The sequence below is a fragment of the Pecten maximus genome, chromosome 12, assembly GCF_902652985.1.
Source record: "Pecten maximus chromosome 12, xPecMax1.1, whole genome shotgun sequence".
NCBI lineage: Eukaryota > Metazoa > Mollusca > Bivalvia > Pectinida > Pectinidae > Pecten > Pecten maximus.
Genome location: NC_047026.1, coordinates 30,761,259 through 30,783,001, shown reverse-complemented (window position 1 = coordinate 30,783,001; position 21,743 = coordinate 30,761,259). Strand labels below are relative to the sequence as shown.

General features: G+C 33.2%; 1 protein-coding gene across 1 annotated transcript; it reads left to right on the top strand.

Annotated features, from left to right (window-relative positions):
* The first annotated feature begins 1,089 nt into the window (after window positions 1-1,089).
* Window positions 1,090-20,955, top strand: LOC117339853 (aldo-keto reductase family 1 member B1-like). The gene is made up of 10 exons (XM_033901562.1): window positions 1,090-1,414; window positions 2,637-2,804; window positions 4,413-4,529; window positions 5,105-5,185; window positions 5,636-5,755; window positions 5,966-6,072; window positions 7,583-7,664; window positions 7,875-7,958; window positions 17,862-17,953; window positions 19,723-20,955. The coding sequence occupies exons 1-10, from the start codon at window positions 1,340-1,342 to the stop codon at window positions 19,775-19,777; spliced, it is 981 nt and encodes a 326-aa protein (XP_033757453.1). The 5' UTR covers window positions 1,090-1,339; the 3' UTR covers window positions 19,778-20,955.
* Window positions 20,956-21,743: the final 788 nt, after the last annotated feature.

Genomic DNA, 21,743 nt, shown 5'->3' with positions numbered 1-21,743 from the left:
TCTGTCATGTATAGACACAGGATATCTACCTGACTAGTTATTTCCGAAAAAAAAGAGGTGAAAATAAAGGAATTTAAGAAAGGTAGAGCTTGTTGAAGCTGAATAATACATTATTACAAGATAATGATTACATAAATCTTATAAATAGTTGTATAGGCAGTGTTCATAGACAAGTACTTTCTCCAACTTTAAAATCTAGACAGATTTGAAAATATACCTGATTTTGATTTACAATTTAGAATTAGCGATCAGTTGTTTTTGAAAACTATGCTAATGGAAGTCAGAGGAAAGACCATTTATTCTCCTTGTAAAAAAGAAAAAGGAAAAAAAGAAGAGACGTTTAGGTACTAAAACTGTCTAAACTTGTTTCTGACAATTTTGAAAGGGAGATTACTCACAAGGAGGCTAGTGAATCATTTTTTATCAAGACTAACTGTTAATGTCCTCTACATGTATATTTAAAGAAGTTGTATTCACCATTATCTTCAACGTGTTCAGAGCTGTATTGACTTTCAATAAAATGAAAATCTCTTTTCTTTCTTTATCTCATCGTGGCTTAAACAACATATTATTATCCCGATGTAATGCTGATAAAGACATGCAGTTATTTCTATACTTTAAAGTACCAGTTAAAATGTAGAAGTTCGATCGATGTTAAACTTCCAAGTTGTGTGAGTATAAAACGTGTAATTTTCAATATACTTTTCTTTCATTGCCCTTCACCATGAAAAAAGATACAAAAACATTGGTCCAATAAGTTGTTTTAAATAATATTCGACATGTACTGTATCGTAATTGATATAGGTACCCGGTAAATATGCTAGTCACTCGTGTGTGACTTGTACGATTCGTTGATGATGATATGTATCTAGATGTATACAACTAGGTCATATTAGTTATATAGTCAGTTTTGTGATAGACTACAAACATTGAACAGCCTCTTCTTTAGTGAATATAAAATGTTGACAATAAAGTATATGTGCATATCATTATTGTAATCAATGTTGGTAGGTACTCTAGAATAATAACATTGCGAATCATTTGATTGTTAGATACTGAAAAACGACCGAGATAGTTCATGTACAATATAAGTACAATATCACACGATGGAATGCATATAATAATTAATATATTGTTTCATCTCTTTTATTTTGATATTAAAACTGAAAAGTGATATAATTTTCACAATGCATTTGGGTACATTAGAAACTTGTAATCGAACGTTATCTATACGTTAGATTCCGGATATGGTCCACACGGTCCTCCATATATAAGGAGAAATCCGACTACCACGTACTGTGTGTAAATCTAGCTGGACTCGATATACCGCAACCATATCATGATGGCAGCGACACCGGCGAAAATATTTCCCAGTGGATTTAAGATACCATGCGTAGGTCTGGGTACATGGAAGGTAGGTTGTAGATTCAAACTAATGTGAAACTGAATATATATGTAGTAGTTTACTTTTACCTTTTTCAGACCTGACCTGATTTATAGACTTCATTGTATGCATCGAGAACTGTGTAGCCTTTAGAATATTCATCCATACACTTTAAAGTACGTACCCGTTAATATGCAAATATTCGATGTTAAACTTTCAAGTGGTCTGAGTATATAACGTGTGTCATTTTTCATATTTTTTCTTTCAATGCCATTCACCTTGAAAAATAATACAAAACATTGGTCCAATAAGTTGTTTTGAATGGTAATTCGACATGTACTGTATCGTACTTTATATACGTACCCGGTAAAGGTACTAGTCACTCGTGTGTGGCTTGAACGATTCGTTGATGTTGATACGTATCTAGATGTATACAACTAGGTCATATGTGTTATAAAGTCAGTTTTTCGGTTAGACTACAAACATTGAGCAGCCTGGTTTTTGATAAATAAATAAAATGTTGACAACTAATAAAGTAGTGTACATATAATCGTGTAATCAATGTTGGTAGGTACTCTAGAATAATAACATTGCGATTCATTTGATGTTAGATACTGAAAAACGACCGAGATGATTCATGTACGTACAATGTCACACGATTGAATAATTTGATAAATATTATGTTGTTTACATCTTGTGTGATGATATTAAAAGTGTTTAAAGTGATATTATTCTATTTATTTTTACAATACGCTTTGGCATAGTAGACACTTGTAATCGAGCGTTATCTATACGGTAAATTCAAGATATGATCCACACGGTCCTCCATATAATATATCACATGTATAAGAAAAAAATCATACTACCACATACTGTACGTTGTTCTTTGTAGCTTTTAAAGCATTATCCCATGTGAACCAAAAACATAAATAAAATAGATAAAAAAAGAAAAGAAAAGATAAAAAAAAAATGTGGTACTTAAAATCACAGTTAGCTTCAAATTAGCGCTATGATTAGTAAGGTATAGTTTATATACATCATATATAGTTGAGATGAATTAATCATGTTTTTTAGAGTTAAAATACAACATGCTATGTGATTTTAAAGATTTTTTTTACTTATTTGATACCAGAAGGTGATATGAGCAGTTTGACTTGATATTTTGTTTTATTTATTGAATACGATATATGATTGTTAATGCACCATACAATTTCAATATGCTACACGAAGATTTTCCATTGACTGTGTTTAGTCAAAACCAGGTGAGGTCGGAGAAGCTGTGAAATCTGCGATACGACTGGGTTATCGGCATTTCGATTGTGCACTTGCCTATCTAAATGAACAGGAGGTAGGACAGGCAATCAAAGAGTGTATAAATGATGGAATTGTCAAACGTGAGGACTTGTTTATTACAACAAAGGTATGTTAACCACGTATATAAAGGGATAATTTAAAATGAGTCATTTTAAAAGAAGTCTTCTGAAATCGAAAATATACCATATATATATATGACAGATTACATAGCGGATAGTTGTATATTCTGCAGCAAATGTTTTCTGTGGTCAGTTTAAATAAGCCAGCGCCAAATGTATATAATTCAAATAACATTAGAACGAAATCTCGCACCATCTGGCGGGGAAGTAGTGTGGTTTCACAAATATTTACAATATCTATAATATATCAATATAATATGTTGCAAATACTAACGACGGTTTCATCGATTTCATCGACCAAACAAGCTTTCTTGAGCCTTTGTAAACAATGTGCTCTGCGAAAGATGTTTTTGAAATAAAAATGCTCGTTGTGAATTCATATTGTATTATACTTACATGTACCGATTCTAGTCTCTGTATCACACCTTTAATGTGCCTATGCAAATAGTTAAAACAACAGACCAATTATTTGAATGTAAACAAATACAGCATGTACGTTAATTTATATTAAGTACATATGTACATGTATCATTAAGAAGGTAAGATTATCAAGCTTATTTACATAATTTGATTATTGGTTCTTTAAAAATTGAATGTTTTGGGGTTTCGCGACCTCGTTGATAATCGACTGATACGACAATTTTCGAATACCTCAAGTGGCCAGCAAGGGTGACAGCGATAATTTGATTTAAAATTAGGGGAAAAACTGAAGAAAAAGTACATTAATAAATACAAATACAATAAATACCCATTGATCAACAAAACAACAACACATGGGAATTGGGGATTCGAAATTGTCACACCATTGTCTGTACTTCATTTGAACTTGTATTTGAAAGTGTTGCATATACACATAATTATGCAATGCACATGGTTTTCTGACATGAATATTGTCTGCATTCCATAAACTAATCAGGTCATTCTTGTCAGATTTTACTGTACAATAAGCGGTTCATTTGGTATCAATAACAATATACATGGAACGAAATATTTTTGTCAATATCTTGGCATGAATATTCCGTAAGAAATATTAAACAATAATGTTATGAAAACATTTCCGACTTGAAAGAAAAGAAATAAATTCTACTAAACTGTCCCTTTAATAAGCAATTATGTAGATATAAAGCAAGTTTCGCTATAATTTTATTTATATACAATGTATATATATATATTGATAAACAATCTGTTTTATTACTTCCCTACCCGCCGGAGGGGGCTCTAGGATTTGTTTGCTTTCGTCAGTTCGTCGGAAACCTTTGGTTTTGGTTAAGCGTTTGTAATTACTTACCATTCATTTATCAATTTGATACTTTACATAGAGGTTTTAAGGTTATACTATAAATGTTGCAGAATGATTCAAGAGTAGAATATTTTCATTTTCTTTTCTTAGGTTTCAATTTAACTTTTAAAACCTTCAAACTTTTACTGGCATTAAATGTAAATAAGCTTAAAATAACCTTACCTCTATCTTTCAAGGATAATTAGCATAAAAGGGTAAATAAAAATTCTGAAGCTATGTCCACATTCTTTTAATCATTCTTTGTATAAAACGGACAATACAAATAAAATAATATTTAAATTATCTACAATTCCAGCTATGGAACACCTACCACAGTAAGGCCCGAGTATCGGAGGGATGTAAGGAGTCCCTGACCAACCTCGGCATGGACTACGTTGACCTATACATTATACACTGGCCTTTACCTATGAAGGTAAGGACACATTAAATACCTTTCTATTGAATTTATAGAGAAAACAATTCTTTCTTTTGTGAAACAACATACTGATAGTTTCCTAAATCACATTGATACTTTTTCTTTTGTACTTATATATTGTATGTCTACAAATCAAGTAAAATCGATCTTTAACGATAAACCTCATCCCAGAGATGGAAATGTCAGACACGACAAGAAGTTCTTTGTACACGTAATTAGGTCCCCAAACGAAGTTGTGCAGTTTATTAGTATGGATATTGGCCGACGAAATAATGGTACATTTGTAATTTATTACAAACTTTCCGCTATATGATTAAACAGACTCAAGTTGGGATGGTCACAAGATTAGTTTAAGATACGTGATCACAAATTGAATGTTGTAGTGGTTTAGTTGTAGTTTACATCACATAACTACCCGGGACCACATAGGCAGAAAATATCTTTATCTCTAAATTAGACAACAAAATATCGACAAAAGAGTGCGTGTGAGGAAGGTGCTGCCATACCGCAATGATGTAGATCTTGTAAATATTTCAAAGTGTGTTTTTCTTGTATTTGTTATTTGGTGAAAGGAAGGACCCGAAATGTTCCCGGTAACTGCAGATGGCAAAAGGGCTGATGTTGTCGATATCGACTATACTGAAACATGGACAGTAAGATTCTCCTATATATAGATATATCAATACAACTATGTAAGGCATGGACAGTAAGATTCTCCTATATATAGATATATCAATACAACTACATTGTATGTAAGGCATTGAAACCGTGCTACCTAACAAGATATCTTTGGCCTGAAAGACTGGCTTTGTTAGACATATACACTGTATATTAATTCAATACTTTTTTTTAGTAATATTTCATAATTATATAAAATGAAAGAACGTATATCATATTGACGTCGCGTTTTTATAACGTAATGGACTGCTAAAACAATTATATCGTCTGCTGTAACCTTGTAATTGTCACTTTCTAATCGTTGTAAATGATGTTTTATTATGATATAAACTGTAATGCTGTAACTTAGTAATGAACTACTGAGGAACATTATGAGGAAATGCATCATATGTTTTTAATTGTTAGTAATTTTGTATTGATGACAGGCCATGCAGGATTTGGTAGACCAGGGATTGTGTAGATCGATAGGTCTGTCGAACTTCAATTCTAAACAAATCCAGAGGCTTTTAGATCTTGGTTTGAAACATCCGATATCCTGTAACCAGGTAAATAGGAATAAAGAGGTTGCCGAATACAAAATGTTCTAATTTGGCGTATAACTTTTGTAAATGTTGTAAATGAAAGCATATTCCTTACGAATGAAATCCGAATATATATTTATAATTTATATATTTTTACAGTCACTTACCGTATAAAACTACATTACTATTTTACTTCACGACATGTATTGTAGAATGATTATGCTTCAATTTCAGATCGAGATATCTCCCTACATTACCAACGAAAAGTTGCTACAATTCTGTAAATCCAAAGATATTGTTGTAGTTGCGTATTCTCCTCTGGGATCTGCTGATCGACCATGGTATGCATAATTATCTTAAATAAACACATTGATTCATCAAGCACTACTGGTTAATGCGTCTTCACGTTAAATATGTACCTTACTTTAGTAGATATTTGTAGGGATTTGTCAAAGTATTAAATATTATTGTACTGTTGATGAATTGGATAATATATCTTATTTCTTTTTCAATAGACAGTTTCAGATATGCTAAATGCCTGTACAGCATTGGCATCGGGCTACTTTACACGACTTTGATTTGTTTCACTATTAAACCTCAACCCCGGTATATTTCATTATCTAGCAAATACATCAGACAAGGCGTTCCCTTGATATTAAGAAATCATATTAACATCTCTTCCTTCTTCAGCTTAGTAAACTCTGACTGCGATTAACATAAAGCAGTGAAAAAAGGCTCAGTAGATTAATAAGCGCAGGAATCGGTAACATAATTATGACATCGTCTCTTTGTGACGTTACCGGAACGTCAACTAGGCGGCGATATTTTCTAAGGATTGATCTTCGCAATTTTAGCGTTTTCTCCTGGTACCAGATGATCTCTGTATAAAAAGCTTATGTCAAGTGAGTGTTTTGTCAAAACCTAAACTGAAGATTACGGAAATAAGTGAATATGTAACCACGAGGTAGGCTAACAACAAATGGCTGAAGCGTACAGTTCCTATAGAACGACAACGTTACTAACTGCCTGTATCAATACCCGCTGTGCTTGACAACCATAATTAATGCGAGTCGGAAATCGTGGATTGTGAATATATTAACGAATTGTAAACGTAAAGTGTATTAAACAAAAATGTGCAGTTGTTTCTTTTAATTTTGTAAATAATACTGGTGTCTTTACGTATATTCGCTGGAACAATATTATCTAAGCAACTTCGACTGCCTTCGTAACCAATGTCGCAGCACATCACGACCTTTATTTTTTTCGTACGGTATTTCAGCGAATTGTTTAATGTAAATATATACATTGACGTATACAGTGTTTTTATTGTGTGTACGGTGGTATGAACGCGATGGGATACAGAAATATTCTATATAGCGCGTTCAATCCATATATATAGAGACAAGAGGCGTCGTCCAGTTTTCGTTGGATTGGGAATATGTTAACGTAATAACAGACTTTATAGGGGTTTTGGTCAATAGTTGGTAAGAATTGCATTGTCTCGTTGATGTGTACAGTATTTGGAATTAAGACAAGAACGTAAACACGACTACATAGAGACTGTAGCAAGTCCCGAATCCCCGTGAGCGCTAGGCTAATATGTTTACTAAGTTTATTTACAATATGAATTCGCCACCAAACGTTACTAGTATTCAGTGAAAGGAATTTCATAAAGAAGGTTAAATTACTTCAATGTCAATATGTAACCATATTAATTTTCATTTCTCTCAAATAACTTGATGTCAATATTTGTCATCATACTCATTTTTTTTATTTGTTCCGTTGAATGTTACGTATATTGTTGGGTCACAACTCAATGATCAGATATTACTATATTTTGGTTTACTTTAGGGCCAAACCAAGCGATCCGACATTACTTGAGGAGCCTGAAATATTAAAGATGGCAGCTCGGTGCAACAAATCTGCTGGACAGGTCAGCAAAATTTTCAATCATTGACAAATCGGCAAATTTCTGTAATAAACTAACAAGCAACCGCTCTTATATGTGTTTAAAGAGCATGCTTTGTAGTGTTGAAATTAGCAGTGAAACAAAATTATTGTGATATTTACATATCATTTAAAAGAAATAATTTGAATTTTTTGTGTTTGTTTTGTTTTGATTTTTTAAATGCTTTATTTTCAGGTTGTACTCCGATGGGGTATACAAAGAGGATATGTCGTTATACCGAAGAGCGTGTCTTCAGCAAGGCAAAAACAAAATATTGAAGTAGGTTTAAAGGCTTATTTCCATTGATCGAACATTTAAATGACATCTTTTATGACACAATATCAATATGGTTTTTTTTTTTCAAATAGGAAATTAGAGAAAACTCACGTGAATACCATTATCGCTCTCATCGAGGGCAGCGCTATTAATTGAAAACAAGGGAATACTAGACGACATTATCAGGCATATCCTAAAGAATATTCAGAGTGCCGAAAGCTATGTCACTTCACTGAAGAAGAATATCTCCCGATATGAGTGCAACCGCTACCATAATCTCCTCTATGAAATTAATTAAACTGCATCTAGCTCTTATACATTGGATTTTTTTCGTCGGCAATCGATAATTTTCAGAGTAATTCTTAAATATTTTGTCTATCTAATCAAGTAATGCATGTAAAAATAAATCCTTATTTCTGGAAAGCACGAATGTTACTATCGACAAACTGAAAATTAAGATACCATCAAACTTGTCATTTACGTATTAGTGAAAGGTTACTTACGGTGTAGATTCCGTGTTTAGATGTGCGTTAATACACCTATAGCTATGCATGTATCATTAGTGATATCTTTATTCTAATTGTGTATCAATTGATAAATCAATACAAATTCAAACCGGTGTCATATAAAATATTGACCCCCCATAAAATACCGACCCGGGTCAGTATTTTATGCATAAAATAATGACCTACCCCATAAAATATTGATCCCCCCCTACATTGTGATGAAACAATTTACATAAAAGCAAACTTGACAGCATTATTAAATCATCTAAGCTTTTATACATAATTCTTACATGTCAGTCCTGCAAGAAATAAACAGGTTGTCAGTCTCACACCTGAGGATAGGGCCAGGGGGCTAATTATAATCAGCTGCAAAGGTGAGATCATGACCAGTTGCTATAGGTGACCATGCACTCAGGTGTGGCCTTCAGGCCTATACAATATGACCAGGTATATACATACATGTATATGGCTAAAGAAAGTTTATAGTGTTAATGATTTAGTATCAATTAATCTATCCATATTTGTTCATTTGAACATGGTATACATGTATAACAAGGATTTCATATCAGAAATCTGTATAACTATATACTGTATATACAAATGAAAATGAAGTAAGTTATATATACATCTCTGATTATATATATTAATTGATTCTTTAACTTTGACAAAAGAAAGTTCAATGCTGTCTAATGTCTAACATTTTCTGTACTTTACAAGAAAAAAATGATGTACATAATTATGTAGTTTATGTTAGTTTTGGGGTAAATCATACTTACTTAAAAACTTAAGATATATAAGTTATGATGCATAAATTGAAGATGTTTTAAACCCTTCTTTAAAACAATGTTTTGTAATTATATATATACCTGTATATACAAGTATATTTTCATTGCTTATATGAGGATATACATGTATATAGATAATATTACTTTCAAACTATAATCTAAATAAATAAAATAAATGCCTCAAATAAAATTCAATTATCATAAAGGTGTCATCCTGTTTTCCCAAAAACTGAAATCCTGGATGCCCCAAAAACTTATAAAATTTATAGAATATTTACCAATTTTACTTTAATACATACATATAATTTGTGCAGAAAAAATACTTCACATTGCATGGTTTGATGAATAGGATGAATAATAGGGAGACCAACTGTTGCAATTAAGACTTTCTAAATAGACAGTGTTGGCAAATACTTTAGACATATCAATTTTTATAATTAACTTTTTTTTCCTAGTGATATATTATATTAGAGCTGTAATGTGAATAAATTCATACCATCAATTTCTTATTATATGTCATAAACAGTCCCCAATAAAGAACACCAACCTCTATGAGGCATCCTCCTACAGTAACAACCATTATCATACATCCTCTTATCGTAACAACCTATATCATATATCCTCCTACAGTAACAACCTCTATCATACATTCTCTTACAGTAACAACCTCTATCATACATCCTCTTATAGTAACAACCTCTATCATACATTCTCTTACAGTAACAACCTCTATCATACATCCTCTTATAGTAACAACCTCTATCATGCATCCTCCTACAGTAACAACTTCCATCATACATCCTCTTACAGTAACAACCTCTATCATACATCCTCTCATAGTAACAACCTCTACCATACAGCCTCCCAAAGTAACAACCTCTATCATACATCCTCCTACAGTAACAACCACTATAATACTTACTCCTACAGTAACGACCTCTATCATACATCCTCTTATAGTAACAACCGCTATCATACATCCTCTTAAAGTAACAACCTCTATCCTACATTCTCTCATAGTAACAACCTCTATCATACAGCCTCCCAAAGTAACAACCTCTATCATACATCCTCCTACAGTAACAACCTCTATAATACTTCCTCCTACAGTAACGACCTCTATCATACATCCTCTTATAGTAACAACTTCTATCATACATCCTCCTACAGTAACAACTTCTATCATACATCCTCTTACAGTAACAACCTCTATCATACATCCTCTTATAGTAACAACCTCTATCACACGGCCTCTTACACTAACAACCTCTATCTTACAGCCTCTTACACTAACAACCTCTATCATACATCCTCTTATAGTAACAACCTCTATTATACATCCTCCTACAGTAACAGCCTCTTTATCATACATCCTCTTAAAGTAACAACCTCTATCATACATTCTCTCATAGTAACAACCTCTATCATACATCCTCTTATAGAAACAACCTCTATCATACATCCTCTTATAGTAACAACCTCTATCATACATCCTCTTATAGAAACAACCTCTATCATACATTCTCTTATAGTAACAACTTCTAACATACATTCTCCTACAGTAACAACCTCCATCATACATCCTCTTACAGTAACAACCTCTATCATACATCCTCTTATAGTAACAACCTCTTTCCTACAGCCTCCTACAATAACAGCCTCTTTATCATACATCCTCTTAAAGTAACAACCTCTATCATACATTCTCTCATAGTAACAACCTCTATCATACAGCCTCCCAAAGTAACAACCACTATCATACATCCTCCTACAGTAACAACCTCTATAATACTTCCTCCTACAGTAACGACCTCTATCATACATCCTCTTATAGTAACAACTTCTATCATACATCCTCCTACAGTAACAACCTCCATCATACATCCTCTTACAGTAACAACCTCTATCATACATCCTCCTACAGTAACAACTTCTATCATACATCCTCTTATAGTAACAACCGCTATCATACATCCTCTCATAGTAACAACCTCTATCACACGGCCTCTTACACTAACAACCTCTATCTTACAGCCTCTTACACTAACAACTTCTATCATACATCCTCTTATAGTAACAACCTCTATCACACAGCCTCCAACAGTAACAACCTCTATCATACATTATCTTATAGTAACAATCGCTATCATACATCCTCTTATAGAAACAACCTCTATCATACATCCTCTTACAGTAACTACCTCTATCATACATTCTCTTATAGTAACAATCGCTATCATACATCCTCTTACAGAAACAACCTCTATCATACATCTTCTGTTTCTCAGAAATCTAGGCTCAAAACATTTGAAAAATGGACTTGAGTTATCACATCGAAGAGTCAAACATAATTTTGAGGAGTCAAAAACATATTCTCATGGGCCTATTGGATGCCCTGCCTACCCTAAAGGATATACATATCATCACCGCTAGTAATATCTACTCCCATAAAATACTGACCTACCCCCATAAAATACTGACCTACCCCCATAAAATACTGACCTACCTCCATAAAATACTGACCTACCCCCATAAAATACTGACCTACCTCCATAAAATACTGACCTACCCCCTATAATATACATATCATCACCAATTAAGTAAAACATACTCCCATAAAATACTGACCTACCCTCATAAAATACTGACCTACCCCCTATAATATACATATCACCAATTAAGTAATACATACCCCCATAAAATACTGACCTACCCCCATAAAGTACTGACCTACCCTCTATAATATACAAATCATCACCAATTAAGTAATATGTATTCCCATAAAATACTGACTTACCCCCATAAAATACTGACCTACCCCCATAAAATACTGACCTACCCCCATCAAATACTGACCTACCCCCATAAAATACTGACTTACCCCCATAAAATACTGACCTACCCCCATAAAATACTGACCTACCCCCATAAAATACTGACCTACCCCCATAAAATACCTACCTACCCCCATAAAATACTGACCTACCCCCACAAAATACTGACTTACCCCCATAAAATACTGACCTACCCCTATAATATACATATCATCACCAATTGACTAATATGTACTCCCATAAAATACTGACCTACCTCCATAAAATACTGACCTACCCCCTATAATATACATATCATCACCAATTAAGTAATACATACTCCCATAAAATACTGACCTACCCTCATAAAATACTGACCTACCCCCTATAATATACATATCACCAATTAAGTAATACATACCCCCATAAAATACTGACCTACCCCCATAAAGTACTGACCTACCCTCTATAATATACAAATCATCACCAATTAAGTAATATGTACTCCCATAAAATACTGACCTACCCCCATAAAATACTGACTTACCCCCATAAAATACTGACCTACCCCCATAAAATACTGACCTACCCCTGATAAAATACATATCATCACCAATTGAGTAATATGTACTCCCATAAAATACTGACCTACCCCCATAAAATACTGACCTACCCCCTAAAATATACATATCACCAATTAAGTAATACATACCCCCATAAAATACTGACCTACCCCCATAAAGTACTGACCTACCCTCTATAATATACAAATCATCACCAATTAAGTAATATGTACTCCCATAAATTACTGACCTACCCCCATAAAATACTGACTTACCCCCATAAAATACTGACCTACCCCTGATAAAATACTGACCTACCCCTGATAAAATACATATCATCACCAATTGAGTAATATGTACTCCCATAAAATACTGACCTACCCCCATAAAATACTGACCTACCCCCTATAATATACATATCACCAATTGAGTAATATGTACTCCCATAAAATACTGACCTACCCCCATAAAATACTGACCTACCCCCATAAAATACTGACTTACCCCCATAAAATACTGACCTACCCCTGATAAAATACTGACCTACCCCTGATAAAATACATATCATCACCAATTGAGTAATATGTACTCCCATAAAATACTGACCTACCCCCATAAAATACTGACCTACCCCCTATAATATACATATCACCAATTGAGTAATATGTACTCCCATAAAATACTGACCTACCCCCATAAAATACTGACCTACCCCCATAAAATACTGACCTACCCTCATAAAATACTGACCTACCCCTATAATATACTGACCTACCCCCTATAAAATACTGACCTACCCCCTATAATATACATATCATCACCAATTGAGTAACATATACCCCCATAAAATACTGACCTACCCTCATAAAATACTGACCTACCCCCATAATATACTGACCTACCTCCTATAATATACATATCATCGCCAGTTAAGTAATATGTACTCCCATAAAATACTGACCTACCCCCATAAAATACTGACCTACCCCTGATAATATACATATCATCACCAATTGAGTAATATGTACTCCCATAAAATACTGACCTACCCCCATAAAATACTGACCTACCCCCACAAAATACTGACTTACCCCCATAAAATACTGACCTACCCCTATAATATACATATCATCACCAATTGACTAATATGTACTCCCATAAAATACTGACCTACCTCCATGAAATACTGACCTACCCCCTATAATATACATATCATCACCAATTAAGTAATACATACTCCCATAAAATACTGACCTACCCTCATAAAATACTGACCTACCCCCTATAATATACATATCACCAATTAAGTAATACATACCCCCATAAAATACTGACCTACCCCCATAAAGTACTGACCTACCCTCTATAATATACAAATCATCACCAATTAAGTAATATGTACTCCCATAAAATACTGACCTACCCCCATAAAATACTGACTTACCCCCATAAAATACTGACCTACCCCCATAAAATACTGACCTACCCCTGATAAAATACATATCATCACCAATTGAGTAATATGTACTCCCATAAAATACTGACCTACCCCCATAAAATACTGACCTACCCCCTATAATATACATATCACCAATTAAGTAATACATACCCCCATAAAATACTGACCTACCCCCATAAAGTACTGACCTACCCTCTATAATATACAAATCATCACCAATTAAGTAATATGTACTCCCATAAAATACTGACCTACCCCCATAAAATACTGACTTACCCCCATAAAATACTGACCTACCCCTGATAAAATACTGACCTACCCCTGATAAAATACATATCATCACCAATTGAGTAATATGTACTCCCATAATATACTGACCTACCCCCATAAAATACTGACCTACCCCCTATAATATACATATCACCAATTGAGTAATATGTACTCCCATAAAATACTGACCTACCCCCATAAAATACTGACCTACCCCCATAAAATACTGACTTACCCCCATAAAATACTGACCTACCCCTGATAAAATACTGACCTACCCCTGATAAAATACATATCATCACCAATTGAGTAATATGTACTCCCATAAAATACTGACCTACCCCCATAAAATACTGACCTACCCCCTATAATATACATATCACCAATTGAGTAATATGTACTCCCATAAAATACTGACCTACCCCCATAAAATACTGACCTACCCCCATAAAATACTGACCTACCCTCATAAAATACTGACCTACCCCTATAATATACTGACCTACCCCCTATAAAATACTGACCTACCCCCTATAATATACATATCATCACCAATTGAGTAACATATACCCCCATAAAATACTGACCTACCCTCATAAAATACTGACCTACCCCCATAATATACTGACCTACCCCCTATAATATACATATCATCGCCAGTTAAGTAATATGTACTCCCATAAAATACTGACCTACCCCCATAAAATACTGACCTACCCCTGATAATATACATATCATCACCAATTGAGTAATATGTACTCCCATAAAATACTGACCTACCCCCATAAAATACTGACCTACCCCCACAAAATACTGACTTACCCCCATAAAATACTGACCTACCCCTATAATATACATATCATCACCAATTGACTAATATGTACTCCCATAAAATACTAACCTACCTCCATGAAATACTGACCTACCCCCTATAATATACATATCATCACCAATTAAGTAATACATACTCCCATAAAATACTGACCTACCCTCATAAAATACTGACCTACCCCCGATAATATACATATCACCAATTAAGTAATACATACCCCCATAAAATACTGACCTACCCCCATAAAATACTGACCTACCCTCTATAATATACAAATCATCACCAATTAAGTAATATGTACTCCCATAAAATACTGACCTACCCCCATAAAATACTGACTTACCCCCATAAAATACTGACCTACCCCCATAAAATACTGACCTACCCCTGATAAAATACATATCATCACCAATTGAGTAATATGTACTCCCATAAAATACTGACCTATCCCCATAAAATACTGACCTACCCCCTATAATATACATATCACCAATTGAGTAATATGTACTCCCATAAAATACTGACCTACCCCCATAAAATACTGACCTACCCCCATAAAATACTGATCTACCCTCATAAAATACTGACCTACCCCTATAATATACTGACCTACCCCCTATAAAATACTGACCTACCCCCTATAATATACATATCATCACCAATTGAGTAACATGTACCCCCATAAAATACTGACCTACCCTCATAAAATACTGACCTACCCCATGATATACTGACCTACCCCCTATAATATACATATCATCACTGTTTAAGTAATACATGCTGTCATAAAATACTTACCTACCCCCTATAATATACATATCATCGCCAGTTAAGTAATATGTACTCCCATAAAATACTGACCTACCCCCATAAAATACTGACCTACCCCCTATAATATACATATCATCACCAATTGAGTAATATGTACTCCCATAAAATACTGACCTACCCCCATAAAATACTGACCTACCCCCATAAAATACTGACCTACCCCTATAATTTACATATCATCACCAATTAAGTAATATGTACTCCCATAAAATACTGACCCACCCCCATAAAATACTGACCTACCCCCGATGATATACATATCATCACCAATTAAGTATTATGTACTCCCATAAAATACTGACTTACCCCCATAAAATACATATCACTAATACCCTTTATAACACACCTATCAACTCCCACAATGTATACAACCACCCTATGTTTGGCTTACTTAGAATATATCCATGAAATACATTTTTGTTTTGTAAAATACTCATATATTCTTTTTTTAAACATTTGTATGCATCCATAAATGATGATGTGATTTACATTATCATTGTTACTATGTTATACAGTGATGTCAAAAAATAAAACCTTTCATTTCGCACAAAGAACTTTTAATTGCTCTGCAAGCAGGTGAAAATACCTTGATAACAATATAAATATCATCAGTAATAATATATATTAAAAAACACGGATTCATTTAAATTGTTATATTGGTATAAAACTTGTTTCACTTAATTAAATTGTACACATAATTATACAATAATGTTGTGAAGTTCCTCATTAAAGGACAGAATAAAATCACCCTTTTTTTTGGGGGGGGGGGGGGGATGCTATATCTTTGGCAAATGATCATTGTATTAATGTTATTGTTATATATTAAATCTATGGAAACTATACAATAATTATAGATGCATGTATGCCAATCAGTTAGAAAAAAAAATTACCTATATATGGTCACCTACTTGGCAGCATGGTGTTTATGTTCAGTTCTTCAATATCGAATGAATTTTACAGCATCACCAATTAAATCAATGAAATAATCAATGATTGATGGAATTCTATAATCTTACCATCGGTAAAAACTTATTTCACTTACACACCTCCTTCCAAAATTTGTTTAAAAATATGAAAATATGAAAGAGAAGTTTGCATTGTATATATAATTAAACATATCATAAAGCACTCATCTACCCTCATAAAACTCATGTTTTGTTTGAATGCAGTATATTCAAAACATAAGATATGAATGTTTATAAAAGTAAAATTTTAGTGTATAATCTTAATTCATTTCACTTCTACAGTATTTGGTAATTACAAGCTTTATAAGGCTTCAAATTAATTTCTCTTCAGTAAAATATCACATCTATATAGGTGTGCTGGTCACCTGTCTGTGTCACCTGCTCACACCTGTACTGTTATAACTATAATTAGCCCCCGGGGTCCCCAACTCAGGTACACATATATGACACCCTGTGTATTACCTGGGCTAACTTGTGGAAACAATGAATTACAGATTAGATGATTTAATAATGCTTAATCTTGTATGATGTAACTGTTTCAGCACAGTTAGGGGGGGGGGTCAAGATTTTATGGGGGGGATCAATATTTTATGCATAAAATACTGACCCGGGTCAGTATTTTATGCATAAAATACTGATCCGGGTCGGTATTTCATGGGGATCAGAATTTTATAGGACACCGGAACTACTGCTATAATCTTACCGTATATAATGCGATTTAAAGTAGTGAACTTAGATTTCAAAATGGGAAGTAAAATGCTAGAAATTTGAGACATGAGGAAATTCTTAAAATATGTATAAAATGTAGCCGAAAAGTTTACAATGTTACTTATGAACATAACAGATTGGTCTGCCCATTAATTACATCTATTTTAATTTTAGCTCTTTGACTTTGCATTGGATGACGACGAAATGAAGATCATACACGGGATGAATAGGAATTTTCGTGTTTGTAGATGGGAAGACAGTTCTAAGTAAGACTCCTTTTGTAAATATAATAACTTCATACCAGTTATCATTAATACACTATTTTTTTTCTTTGCTTTGATAATTTATCATAAGTTTGGTTAGGTAACATGTTAATTAACGTCTCGTATACGGTAATCACTACAATTGGCTGTGTTCAGGTGACGCCATCTTATTCCGTATATATGCTAACATATTTTTCCTATTTTCGATACTTATAAAGTATTTACTTATTTAATAGACAGTGCTTGATATTTAAGAGTAATTGCACATTATCGTTGTGTCAGACTGGATTGATGTTGGTGTCTCAGGGGAGATAATCTAGTATAAGCATTTAGCTAAGCAATTCTTAAGAAAAATCTTAGGTGCCGGTGGCCAGTCTATCGTTGACCTTGCTCAATGAAATTGGTTAAGTGTTACAATACAAGTCAGAAAATATTTATTCATTCATTGACATACACAAAGGACTGGGTTACATATCAAATCATATTTTAAGCTGTACAGTATTGGTACAAATGTAGCTGTTGTAATATTTTAAGCATTTTCAAACTGTACAGTATCGGTACAAATGTAGCTGTTGTAATATTTTAAGCATTTTCAAACTGAACGATTATGCGTCCCTGCAATTTGTCAATAATGATATTGTTATTGTTTCTAATACATTACATATTATATCATTTCACATAATGTAAAATCTACCGTAACCGTATCCTGTAAATCCTCACCCTTGTAAAAAAGACACAGACGATATTAGCATAGTTCAAAACAAATTGTGAGTTAGATGCAGTATAGAGCCGAAATGAATTAGAATGCATCATACAACGGCTTCGTCCTTCTAGGACTCGTCAGTAATGCTAAGGGCGTAAAAGTGATTATAGGAGGCGACTACACTCTATATAGATATAGCGAATCTGACTTTGGAAATACTAACGAGCCATACAATTTCAAAAACATTCATAATGTTCAGTATTGGATTTATTATTAAGTATATTTGCATATTTTGAACCGTGTCCCTATTCAAATGAATTAAAATTTGACAGGCAAGTTACGATATAACGTGGGTACAAACGCCAACACTGTTTACTTCCAATCTCAAGGGTTGTACAAAAGATGGATTGAATTGCATCATGCTGCTGTTTCATACAGCTGTTTGGAGCAGAAGAAGCTACACCTACAGGATAGAAATATATACTAACACCAACAAATAAAACAATAATAACGGCGTACACGATTTACTGTTCTTTACAGAATGTTAACTCATGAGAATGGTCCCAATGGAATAACCGCGAAATTTTAGCCCCGTGCAATTTACCAACCATACAGTATGATCAGAAAATATAGAAGCATAGAACGATATAATTTCTCTCGGATGCGATTGATAATTTATACACTTTAATTTTATTGTAAAGGTAAAATAAAAATTTCAAACTTATTGTCGTAAACTTGTAAAGAATATAAAGTAAAGAATTGTGTAAAAATATACATCTTATATTTTAATTGGTCTTAAAAAAAACTCTCTGACAGAGATAGTATATTTTTATACAATTGGATTACCATCCATAATCTTACCACATCCTGTTATTTCAGTCATTTAAGGATATATTAACGATTCGAAGTATTTCAGGAACTGTTTCAATCTGAGAATCTTATAATCGAAAATGAAAATTTGTGACGAATAACAAGATGATTTAAATTCTTAATCTGATTTGTAGGTCTGGCCGATCCAATTTAATTTTGACTGAAATGCACTAACGTTTATTTATTGGATTTGTTTCAGTCCGATACTCTATGCAATGCACAGTCCCTACTATCCGTTCCACGAGGAGTTTTAGGATATGAGACGAACAGAAAGCAAAAAGGGATATATATATATTATATATATACTTTCACTTCATTTATACCGTGATTCTGGGACATTACTTCAAATACTGTCATTTTTATTATAAAATTATATTTTAGTAATAAGATTGCATGCACGAATAAATTTGTCACAAAGAAATTAAATTGGCAATTATTTATCAATTGTTTTGTGTTGTAATACAGTATTGTGTTGTATTGTATTAAATACAATATTGTAATAGAGTACTGTATTGTAGACTTGATGAGGAAGACATGCTGATAAAAGATAAATATATATTTTCACTTGCCACCTGTGTTTCATTTTTTATGGTTTTGTTATTGGTATGTAATTCAGAGGGCATTTAAAGCATCTGGGAATGGTACCTGATTTCACTTTCCATTTGTACTGCTTTATTTGTTTTATATTTATTCATAGTAATGTAATTCCGCGGGCTATGTGAATGTATACTAATATTGTTTTCTAATTTCCGATTGTGTACATTAAATATCCAAGTAATGTGGAAAATGTCAGTTCGTACAAGGTGAATATATTCAGACCAGGACTAGCTAAGATTAGAGGGGTTCCAGACGAACTGATTGTGATTGGGTGAGCACAATCATTTACAGGATCTAAACACAGTATACACAATTTCCACGTTACTTAAAATCGCTAAGGACATACATTTAAATAGTAAAAATAGGGGGAAGTCGGTATGCTTTTAGCAATCCACACTGGATCACATGACAATAGTAACATGCATCAGAAATTTCACCAAGGAGATAGATAAAACGCCTTCCATTTTCAACCTCGCTTCATATAATCTATTCTTGGATTGATAAATACAGGTATCGGCCTCAGTCAAATGCTATAATTGCAAAACTGATTATTGTTACATTATGAAATAGTGATGAGTAATGATGTTTTGAAGTGATGAATAGTATAAAAGTGTAAAAAAAAAAAGCTTTCAAAACCTTTATATAACCGGTTGATTTTAAATTGATAAATTGAATTCAATTTACGCCATCGTATCACTTTCCTTGTCGTCAATATACATAATCCATCGAGTCAATATACAGATCCTACTTCACCTTTCTTGAATATATCACTACATTATCACCCAAAAACTCTTTGTTACATATTGTTTTTGGAAATAAAAGCTTTTGAAAAGTTTGTGTTATCTTTGTTTATTTCTTGTATATTTGGAGATTGACTTTTATGTATCAGACCAGCGAATTGTACATATCAAATAATCTTCGTATTCGTGACTGAAGTCCTGGCACAATCTGATTTTGAAAAAAACGTATCAAAGTTCCGTCATCACCAGCTTTAACCGCCTTTCTCACTGATAAAAACATGAATCACAGATACGTCATCACAATCTGTAACCGTCTCTCTCACTGATAAAAATATAAATCACAGTTACGTCATCACAAGCTTTAACCGCCTCTCTCACTGACCTGTTGGCTTTAGTCTTATCAAGTCAACGGGTGATTACAAGGTCGGGAACATCATAAGATGGAAAAAAAATTGATACAGAGAAAATGAAAATAAAATCTCTGAAAAGTTGATTGATTAAAAATGACATTAAATACAAAAAAAATGATATTGCCGGATTTAATAACATTTGTATACTTGATAATAATTTCTTGTCAGGGTCATTACTTCTAATCCATTGAAGAAACTTTAAAAAAAACAAAATGTACTTACATCACCTAAAGCCAATGTCAGAGCATTACAAATATCAAGGTCAAACAAGTGCAATTTTCTACCAATCTATTGCCCAGGCCATACCTTCCATGCATTTGAAGATGTTGATGAAACTGTAGTTATATGGTCTAATAGACTGAAGGTCAATGGTCAAATAAGTGCACATTTTTACAATAATGTTTGTCTGGGTGATAACTTTTCAATTGTCGAAAGATCACTTTGACCTCTAGGTCAAATGTAAAATTGCAATT

Excerpts from the sequence above, each read along its gene's own strand:
- LOC117339853 (XM_033901562.1), top strand. The coding sequence starts at position 1,340 with ATGATGGCAGCGACACCGGCGAAAATATTTCCCAGTGGATTTAAGATA. Across the intron at positions 6,073-7,582 it reads GGATCTGCTGATCGACCATG|GGCCAAACCAAGCGATCCGA; the intron begins GTATGCATAATT and ends GGTTTACTTTAG. Across the intron at positions 7,665-7,874 it reads GCAACAAATCTGCTGGACAG|GTTGTACTCCGATGGGGTAT; the intron begins GTCAGCAAAATT and ends CTTTATTTTCAG.